The 10,029-nt window shown below is 54.5% G+C and overlaps 1 protein-coding gene across 3 annotated transcripts in view; it reads left to right on the top strand.

The window, feature by feature from the left end:
- The window catches only part of MEF2B (myocyte enhancer factor 2B), a 23,148-nt gene extending 13,315 nt beyond the window's left edge, over positions 1–9,833 (top strand). Inside the window, exons 1-9 of one of the 3 annotated variants that reach the window (XM_019641828.1) lie at positions 3,080–3,135; positions 6,071–6,147; positions 6,655–6,858; positions 7,566–7,700; positions 8,181–8,328; positions 8,501–8,634; positions 8,725–8,818; positions 8,991–9,102; positions 9,406–9,833. In XM_019641828.1, coding sequence (XP_019497373.1) covers positions 6,094–6,147; positions 6,655–6,858; positions 7,566–7,700; positions 8,181–8,328; positions 8,501–8,634; positions 8,725–8,818; positions 8,991–9,102; positions 9,406–9,631 — 1,107 coding nt within the window. In that variant the 5' untranslated portion in view covers positions 3,080–3,135; positions 6,071–6,093 and the 3' untranslated portion in view covers positions 9,632–9,833. Of the gene's footprint in view, positions 1–3,079; positions 3,136–6,064; positions 6,148–6,654; positions 6,859–7,565; positions 7,701–8,180; positions 8,329–8,500; positions 8,635–8,724; positions 8,819–8,990; positions 9,103–9,405 lie in introns of those variants that run through there. The other 2 variants (XM_019641826.1, XM_019641827.1) reach the window with 2 other exon arrangements.
- The last annotated feature ends 196 nt before the right edge of the window (positions 9,834–10,029 follow it).

Genomic DNA, 10,029 nt, shown 5'->3' with positions numbered 1-10,029 from the left:
AAACTCAGACCCAGAGAAGTTTGGCCACACAAGAGGCGTGGCTGGATCCCATCCTGTCCCCAAGGGCAGGTGCGGAGTTCCAGGGGCCGCTGTGGGTTTAGCTAGCCGCCAGGTCACCCACAGTGCCTCCCACCTGGGACATCTCCCAAGCCCCAGGGAGAAGGCAGGCTCAGGGCCCCGGCTGGAGGAGGGGTCGCCAGCAGCTGGGGTCGGAGCCACTTGAGCCCTCAAGAGAGGGGAGGGGGGGGTCCTGGTTTTCCAAGGGGCTCTTCCTGTTGCCAGTAATGAGGTACTTGGGGAGCAGGTGATGAAACCACTGCCTGGGTTGCGTGAGGCGGGGCCACCAACATGATTCGCTGTAGTGGCCCAGAAGCAGCGCCCCCTCCCCGCTTCGCTGCATCCCTGAGGGCCCTCACCTCCCCCCCACCACTACCACCCACCTGCTCTCACTTCTCCTTTCCTCCCCTCCTCTCCCGGCCCGAGTCCCCCAACAAGCTGTGGCTTCTGGGCTCAGGGGTCTGGCAGCATGTTGTCACTCGTGTCCCCATTAAAGCCCCACTGGGAGCCGAGAAGAGGAACTTGACTTGTTCCTGATCTTTTCTCTCAAACCCTCACTGCAAAGCCTTTGAGGCCACGATTCTATGACCAATTTTATGAGGGGAGGAAATAGGGGCTTGATATTGCTGAGTGTGTCCCCTTCTTGTCGCCATGGTCTTGCAACATGGTACACTGACTCAGCGTCCTCAGTTCCAAGGCCTGGCCCTTCTGGCCTCAGGGTTGCCAGAGTCCAGAGGACAAGTCAACAGGTACCCCCACCACATTCCTCCCCAGCTGGTGGGAGAAGGATTCCCACTGTCATTTACAGATGAGAATACTGAGTCCTCCCGTGGGGAGAGGCCAGGGCGAAGGTGGGATTCCTTCCAGCCCCCTATCTCCATTATTAAGGGGGCTAAGGGGACTCACCAGGCCAGAGAGGTGACATTCATGGCCTGAAGGACCCCAGGGGTGTTTGTCAATTGACTTAGTGACCACACATCTCACAGTACAGAGTTTATGACACTCATGAAAATCTTCCTTCATTCCCCCAGTGCTTCTCCCACACACGCTCAGGCCTGGGAACCTGGGTTCCTCCCCAACCCGAAGCATGTGCCACTAGCATGTCCTATCTCCTCAGTTGCCAAATGATCCATGCACTTCTGCCCATCTGCAGCCCCATCTCAGTTCAGGCTCCCCCTCTCCCACCAGGACACTTGCCCCAGCCTCTCCCTGTCACCTCACTCCTGCCTAGACAGACGCTGCTCCCTGTGACAGCCAGGAGCAGGCAGGGGCTTTAAAAAACAAAATCATTTGGTTGAGATAAATTACAGAAATCACCTGAGTAGGGCAAACATATCTGAATAAACTGAACACACCGGTGTACTCAGACCCTGGACCAGGAAGCAGAACACCCTAGCCCCCTCTGCTCTTGTCACAGCACCTACTCTTGCGAGCACTGTGCTGACATCCATCACTGTAGGTGAGTTTTTCCTGTTCTGGAACTTCATGTAAATGGATTCACATGGCGTGTCTCCTCTGTGGAGTCCAGCACTGTTGAATTGGCATAGGTCTGGGAGATTCTCCTGTGTGGTTGCACGGAACTGGAGTGCATCTTTTTTCTGTGTAGTAGTCCACTGTAGAATCTACCAGAAAGTATTTACTGATTCTCCCATTGAGGGCATTTGGGTCGTTTGCAGTTTGGGGCTGTGATGAATGAAGCTGTTGAGAACACTCTTGTCTTTGGTAAAACTTGGGTCCATTTCTCTCGGGGGAACACTGGGTCACAGCATAGACATATGTTCATCTTTAGTAGATGCTGGTTTTCCACAATCGTGGTACCTCTTTTTTCTCCTACCAGCAACCAGTGAGATTGCAAGGGGATTATTAAAACTCTAAAATCATATCCCGACCCGACCCTGCCCTCAAATATTCCATGGTTCCCCCTTGCCCTCAGAATAGAGCCCACACTCTTCACCGTCACCCACAAGGACTTACATGATCCAACCCCACAATCCTCCCCAGCTCCACCCTCCTTGAGTCTCCCCATCGCCATGCTGTCCATCCATACAGACTTCTTAGATTTTTTTTAAAATGCCAAACTCAAGATCACCCTGACTTTTGCCCTTGCAGTTTCCCCTGCCAGGACCATCCTGCCCTCTGATCTCCCCACCACTGTCACTTCCCTTGCTTGGTTCTCTCTTTCTCATACTTCAGGTCTCAGCTCAAATGTCATCCGTTCAGAGAGGTCTTCCTTTAAATCCCTGGCTAATGTTGTCCCTTTCGTGGTCAATACTTCTCTCTTTTTGGACTTAGGTTCTGACAGGTGGGAGTTTCATAATAACTTAGGCGCTTCCCATTGTTTTCAAAGGTCTGAGTTAGTTTAAATACCATTGAGCCTTCCTGTCCTTTGAGGACAGCCATAAAACTATTGGGGCCTATTGTCTTTTTATGGTAGGTCTGTCACTTTTCTATTCTAATCATCTGTGGCCATTAGTCTACTTACACTTTCTACTTCTTGTGAGGTCTTTACTGCAGTGCTTGGCACATGGTTGATACTTAATAAATGCTAAGTATGAGGGTATGAAGAAAGGGGCGGGGAGAGGCTGCACTCTCAGCTTCAAAGGTCCACCCCCTGACCCTCTGCTCAAGCCCCGACCCAGCCTCTCCATTGAGGCCCAATTACATGCTTTCTCCTCTGAGATGCCCTCTTGGATTTCTCCTGACCCTTCTTCCCTACTCCATTCCCTGTCTATGAGTCCATCTCTGCCTCTCTGCTGGGCAGATACCACAAGCTTTCTGCTTTCTGGCGGGACATTGGTGTTGGGGGTGTGCACAGAAGAGGTTTCCCCAAACCTCAGCCTCCCCCCTCGTGCCCAGCACATTCAGCAGTGCCACCTCCCCCCAGCAGTTCCGATCACACCAACATCTGGAGAACTGGCCGCTGGTCTGTCTGCGGCTTGGGGTGGGGATTTGCATGTGAGTACAAATATATATGCACACCCCGGGCTTTCCACCCCCGCATTCCCTGGCTGGCCCTTCACACCTGGGCCTGACACACGTCCACCCAGTGGCTGGATTTGCATGCGCGTGTATTTCTGGGTAAGAGTCACCTGGGGAAGTCTGAGAGGAAGTTGTTGAGGGAAGCAGAAGGTTCAGACGTGTCTCTCTTGACCCTCTCCACTCACCAAATCTACCCAGCCACCTCTATGTCTGGTTCTGAGGGGCTTCTAGTCTGGGGAACATGTAGCTGGAGATATACATCCTCAGCCTCACAGGGTCAGAACTGAAGGGAAGGACGGGGGCTGTGGGAGTCCAGAGTGAGAGCAGGGAGGGCTTCCTGGAGGGATGGATTTTTTGAGCTGGGTTTTGAAGTGTGAATAGGAGTTGGCCAGGTGAAGAAGGAGCAAAGGGATTTCTAGGTAGAGACATTTTGTTGAAGGTAGAGAAAGGTGGGCAGGGGCTGATTGGGGCAGGGCCTTGAATGCCAGGCTGAGAACTGAAATTTTCTCCTGACATGGCAGTAAGGAGCCATGAAGAGTGTATGAGCAGGGAGAGTCACGATCAAAGCTATGTATTGTGTAGATCCCTCAAGGGCCAAAGCTGGGGATGACTTTAGTTCCTGGTTGAGGATTGGGAGTTGAGGGTCAGAAGAGTTTTTCAGTGATAAATCAAACTTTACACCTCCTTGTTCAAAAACCCTCCCATGGCTCTCCATCGCTCTTAGACCCAAACCCATAGCCCTCCCCGCAGCTCAGAGAGCCCAGAGTGGCCCTGCTTCTACCGCCTCTCCCCTGAGCTCCTCACTCCAGCATTGTTGCTGTGTCTCGTCCTTCCTCAGGGCCTTTGCACCTGCTGTTCTTTCTGCCTGGAACTCACTTTCTGTCTTGACTCTTGGGTCTCAGTTCAGAGAGACCCCTCTGGCCTTCTGGCTGTTGAGGTTCCCCTGTTATGTGACCCCTGCCCTAGTTGGGATATCCTTGTCCTAAATGGGGACAGACTAAGAAGGGTCTGGAGTCAAATCTTCCAGGCCCAGACTCTCAGGTCCAAGTCCTATCTTCCCATGGGACCCCAGGCGTGGGGGGCATTTCCGGAGTCATCTTGGCACCCGGGACCTCCGGGCCAGTGCCCCCCTGCTGTCCCCAGGGACCCATCAGGGCAAGGGCAACACATCCAGCCGTGGGAACCAGCCTGATTCTGGCCGGGGATTAAAATTAGCCCCAGAGGTTAAATTTAGCAAGTCAATCTGGAGCTAGGGGGCTCTCACCATCTGGGCTCTGCATAGTGTGACCACTCAGAAACCGAGCCCAGAGAGGTGGCGGGCCCTTCTGGGATCACAAAGTGGGCTACATATGATGGCCGAGGTGTCTCACACTCCTGGGTCCTGGGACTCTGGGATGAAAGGGGTCCTGCCTAGACCCCTCAGGCTGGGATCTGGGAAGCAGATATGGCTACTCGTGGAGACGGACCTTCATTTCCCTATACTTCCCCAGAGCTTGCTTGTTCTCAGGCCTGTCCTGGGTGTTCTGCATTTCCTAACTGCTCCATTCACAGAACAGCAACTTGAGGCCCAGGGAGAGGCCTTCCCTGCTGAGGTCCGCCCAACAGGTCCAAGGCCAGCTGGGACCTGAGCACAGGCCCACTCATTGTAGGCAGGCCTGTGACATGGGAGTGGCTGGGATCAGTTGTGGTCATAGAGTGTTGGTGGAGGGGGTGTCAGGGGCCTTGGGGTAACTGTCTGTACAGCAGGGTGGGTGCTGCACAACAGGCAATGTGATTTCTTCGCTCCAAGGATCCCTGCATGTGGGGTGCTGGGGAGGGCCTGGACCCCAACATGCTGCATATCTTGGGGACATGCTGCTGCCTATTCTCACCTTTGAGGACCCTGCCAGGGAGAACTGAGATCCCATTGAGGAGGGTCCAGGGTGTCTCCCAAATTGTCCTGGGCCCAGACCCTTGTCTGAGGGCCCCAAGACTGAGGACTTTCTGGGGCATCCCCACTTCCTCCCGATGGAAAGTAGAGCATGGGTGTGTTTCTATCACTTAAAAAGAAAACACAATTTTTAACAGAAATAATCTATAACCACTGAGGGAAACAGAAAATTCAGATAATCAAAAATGAAAAAAAAAAGACTCAAAAGTCCACACATTATATAACTCCATTTACATGAAATGTCCAGAACAGGCAAATCCATAGAGACAGAAAGCAGATCAGTGGTTGCCAGGGGCTGGGGGAGGGGCGATAGGGAGTGACAGCTCATGGGGATAGGGTCTCCTTTTGGGGGAGATGAAAAATTTCTGGAACCAGATAGAGGTGATAGTTCTACAACATCATGAATGAACTAAATGCAACTGAATTGCATGCTTTAAAATGGTGAATTTTATGTTATGTGAGTTGCATCTCAATTTTTTTTAAAAAGGAAAAAAACTCACCCATAAATTTCCACCAGGTGGTGACTCCCATCATGAGCATTTTCTTCTAGTCGTTTTCCACTCTCAATGCAGTCTTTAAATGTATATTTTCTTGTAACTGCAGCCCTCCATCTCGCTCTGGGAGCTGTTGTGGGTTGAATGAGTTGAAAGACCAGGCTGTCTTTCAGCGGCTTAGCATTACTGATCGCTGCCTTGGATGTCCCTCCAACAGGTCTGTTGAGGGCTTTTAGGCTGTTGCCAACATTCATAATAGTAGCATGTAGGTGGCACCTGCTGTGTGCCAGGCAGATCTGAATGGCTCATGTAGGTTAGCTCATTTTGTCCCTGACAACAATGGGCACTGCACAGATGGGTGCCCAGGAAAGTCAGGCTCCCCAAGGTACCACAATTACCAGGGGATCATTTTTTAGATGCTGGGGTAAGAGCATCTGTACCTCCATCTTTTGCCCTGGGTCAGCCTTCTCCTCAGGTTGAATTAGTCTGAAGGTATTCATTGAGCGTCTACTGTTTCCTGGGTTGGTTGAGAGTGGGGGCTGTGGGGCTGTTCCCTGCTCCACTCTCCACCCACTTTCTCTGTCCTCTTTTCCTTCTCTCCCAAACCAAGGTTGCTCTGCACAGCCTGGGACGATGGGAAGGAAAAAAATCCAGATCTCACGCATTCTAGACCAAAGGAATCGGCAGGTGAGTTCACTGAGTGGAACAGTGGTTGGGGAAAGGCATTCCTGGGCAAAGTCCTGGCCATTTTGGGACCTGCAAGGGAATGAGTCTTGAGGCTATGTCTGGAGTTTGAGATGTAGCACTTGCTCATTTTCATGATGAGTTATTCATTTATTCTCCCTAATGACTGGCGCCCTGGTCATAGGGGAGATGGAACTTCGCACAAACACACCCAACTCAGAGGTCTGGACCAAAGGGAGGCACAGAACTGGGGAAGCTCAGAGAGGGAGTGTGGGCTCTGTCTGGGAGGCCAAGGAGAACTTCCCAAAGAAGAGGTCATTTGGGCTGGGTTTTGAAGCTTCAATAGAAATGTATCAGGTTTAGAAGTGAGAAGTACAGCAAGAAAGAACAGCATATGCAGAGGCACAGAATCATGAGGTGTGTTCAGAAAAAACAGGCCCCTCCACCTCCCCCACGTCACCCCGAATCCTTGTCTTCTCCCACCCACCCACCCATGGGTCCTGGGTCCAGGTGACATTTACCAAGAGGAAGTTTGGGCTGATGAAGAAGGCCTATGAGCTGAGCGTGCTCTGTGACTGTGAGATCGCCCTCATCATCTTCAACAGTGCCAACCGCCTCTTCCAGTATGCCAGCACAGATATGGACCGAGTGCTCCTGAAATACACGGAGTACAGTGAGCCCCATGAGAGCCGCACTAACACCGACATCCTTGAGGTACCCTGGGCCCTCCTCCTTGGCCCATGAATCCAGCACACTCTGCTTGCTCAGAGCCTAGGGACTCTTAAAAGATGAATGTTGCAATCTGGCTTTGCTGCCAGTTAAAGCAGGTCTGGGGAAATGGAGGGTCCCTCTGGGGCAGCCGCCTGGATAGTAGAAATAAAAATATCAACCACTGCACATTGAGGGCTGTGCACACATCATCTCATTTAACCTTATTACCTGTTTGGTGGATACAGAACAGAAAATAAAAGGTACCTAGGAGTAAGCAGACCTGGCTGAGGTCCAGGAGCGTGCAGGTCACTGGTCCCAGGGGAAGGGAGCTCAGGAAAGCCTGTAAAGTTGTCCTTAGGTGCTGCTCAGTCTCCCAACATTGATTAAGCTACTGCACGCCAGGCTTTGAGGCAACACATGGGTGCAGAATGGAGATACCTGAGTCATATTCAGGAGGAGTGTTAAGACAGAGCCAGCAGGCCTGGATAGATCTCTGGTTCCAGGGCAGGACAGTCCCTCTCTTACACACTGTTAGAACTTCCTAGGTGATAACTCACTGAGAGTTTTGGTCAGTGAGGTTTGGCTAGAACAGGCTATGCCTGCACTTCACCCACCCACAGAGTGAGGTAGGTCTCTCTCCTCTCCCATAGAACCAGGATCCCTGGCTAGGATGGGGGGAAGTGTCATCCTATTGTGTCCCCTCCCCACAGACACTGAAGCGGAGAGGTGTGGGCCTCGATGGACCAGAGCTGGAGCCAGATGAGGGGCCTGAGGAACCGGGAGAGAAGCTGCGGAGGTTGGCAGGTGACGGGGGTGACCCATCCTTGCCCCGGCCCCGGCTCTATGTAAGTGACTCTCTGCCCCACCATGAATGGGTCCCTCCTCCCACCTTCTAGGCCCAAGTGGTCAAGGCTGAGACTGAAAGAGGGACCTAGGGCCATGAAGCCCAGAGCTTTGGGGCAGGTCTCTGCCTGGATGGGCAGGAAAAGCTTCCTGGAGAAGTGGGCATTATAGCTGGGGCTCTGAAGGATGAATAAGAGTTTAACAGATAATTCCTTCTTTCTTTACTTCTTTGATTCATCAAACACCTGGGAATCCCCCTCAGTGCCAACTCCATGCTGAGTGAGAAGCCTTAGCTCTGGGCCTAGCTGTCAAGGAGCAATGGAGCTAGACATAGGCTCCCCCAGAGGTTAGGCCAGAGGAAGGAGTAGTGAGGGCTTCCAGAACGTGGAGGCTGGCCCCTGAGCTCATTGGGATTTTTGGTCTTGGACTTGATGCCCTCACCTCCCCATTCCTCCAACCAAACCCGCCCTCTCTGATCTCAGCCAGCAGCCCCCACTATGCCCAGCCCAGACATGGTATATGGGGCCCTGCCCCCACCAGGCTGCGATTCGAGTGGGCTCGGAGAGGCCCTGCCTGCTCATAGCCGACCATCCCCCTTCCGACCAGCAGCCCCCAAAGCCGGGCCCCCAGGTGAGTATGAGACATAGGCCCTGGGGGAAGTAAGGGTGGGAGTCCCAGGGGGACTTGGGGAGTGGGGATCTTGGCTCTGGTACTGCTTGGCTGTGTGCATCACCTCTGGACCTCAGGCTTCAATAGATGACATGGCTGCCTGCCCTCTCTCTGGGGGCCTCCTGTTCCACAGGCCTGGCCCACCCTCTCTTCTCACCAAGCCACCTTGCCAGCAAGACACCGCCGCCCCTGTACCTGGCAGCTGATGGGCGGAGGCCAGACCTGCCTGGTGGCCTGGCAGGGGCCCGAGGGGGACTGAGCACCTCGGTGAGTGGGCAGCAGTGTCAGGGATGATGAATGAAGGCAGGGTGGCTTGAGTGTGGGCCTCAGTTTCCCCTTCACCCTTTCTTCGTACAGAGAGGCCTCTATGGTAGCCTGCAGAGTCCCTGTTCGGCCGCAGCCCCGGGACCCACACTCGGGAGCTTCCCATTCCTCTCAGCAGGCCCTCCAGGTAGGCACCCTACATCCACCCTGCTGTGGGAGATGTCCATCCATACACCTGCCTGCTGGGCAGTCTACATGTCCCACCCACCAACTGAAAACTGGCTGGTGGGGTGTGTCAGGCTTGGGCAAGGGGCTCCCAGAGGTGGGGGCCTCAGCTTACTCCTCCTGCCCCCCCCCAGAATATGGCCTGGGAGACCCCCCTCCGCCCTCTGGCTTGCTGCAGCCCCCCACCTTGGCCCCCTGGCAGCCCTCGAGGAGTGATGGACCTCTAACCGCCCCTGCCCAGCCCAGGTAAGTGCCCCGACTGCCCCGCAACCCCAGTCCGGCTCCCCGGTGGGGCCCCTCTGAGTCTTCCGAAGCTCCTAGTCACTGCTGACCCCTGGTGGCCACTCCTGGTTCTGCACTCAACCCCTACGGAGTGCTGACGGACAGGAAGAGGCTATTTTAGAGGCCCCAAGAGGGACGGCCACCTCCTCCTTTCCCAACGTTCTCCTGTTGAGCCTTTGCCCAAGCCGTGCCACTTCCTGGCTTCTCTCCCTCCCTCGAAGAGCTCACAGTCCTCCTCCTCCCCCCTCCTTCTCTCGCTCCCTACAGTGGGGGCCGCAGCCTGGGCGAGGAGGGCCCCCCAGCCCGCGGTGCCTCCCCGTCGACTCCGCCAGTCAGCATCAAGTCTGAACGCCTCTCACCAGTCCCTGGAGGCCCCAGCGACTTTCCCAAGACCTTCCCCTACCCTTTGCTCCTGGCCCGGCCCCTGGCAGAGCCCCTGCGGCCAGGCCCCGCCCTACGCCGGCTGCCCACTGCTGATGGCTGGCCTCGGTAGTGGACCCGGAGGTGGCAAAGGCCCTGCTCCCCGCGCCTGGCTGGGTAAGAGCAAGTGGGGTCCCAGCCTCCCTCCTGAGTCCTTAGTGAACACTCAGTGGATACAACCCTCTCCACAGTGGGGACCTGGAGGAGGAAGGCTAGGTTGGGACCCAGGGTTGGGGAGGCTCTGTTCCCCCTTCCTGAGTGTGTACGCATCAATAAAACACACGTGGCATCGTGTGCAAAACGATCTGTCGCTGCTCATAGCCACCCCCCACCCCCACCCAAGTCTCCCCATCAGCCTCAGTCTTGCCTTGTCTTGGTTTAGGGTACTCCCTTCAGAATTCCACCCTGAGAAGAGGATTCAAGTTTGGATGGGGTATCTGGAAGGAAGGCCTGTGGTGGTGGGGACGGGAG

This window comes from Hipposideros armiger, unplaced genomic scaffold (assembly GCF_001890085.2).
Source record: "Hipposideros armiger isolate ML-2016 unplaced genomic scaffold, ASM189008v1 scaffold_64, whole genome shotgun sequence".
Lineage (NCBI taxonomy): Eukaryota > Metazoa > Chordata > Mammalia > Chiroptera > Hipposideridae > Hipposideros > Hipposideros armiger.
This window is presented reverse-complemented; position numbering and strand designations above follow the sequence as displayed.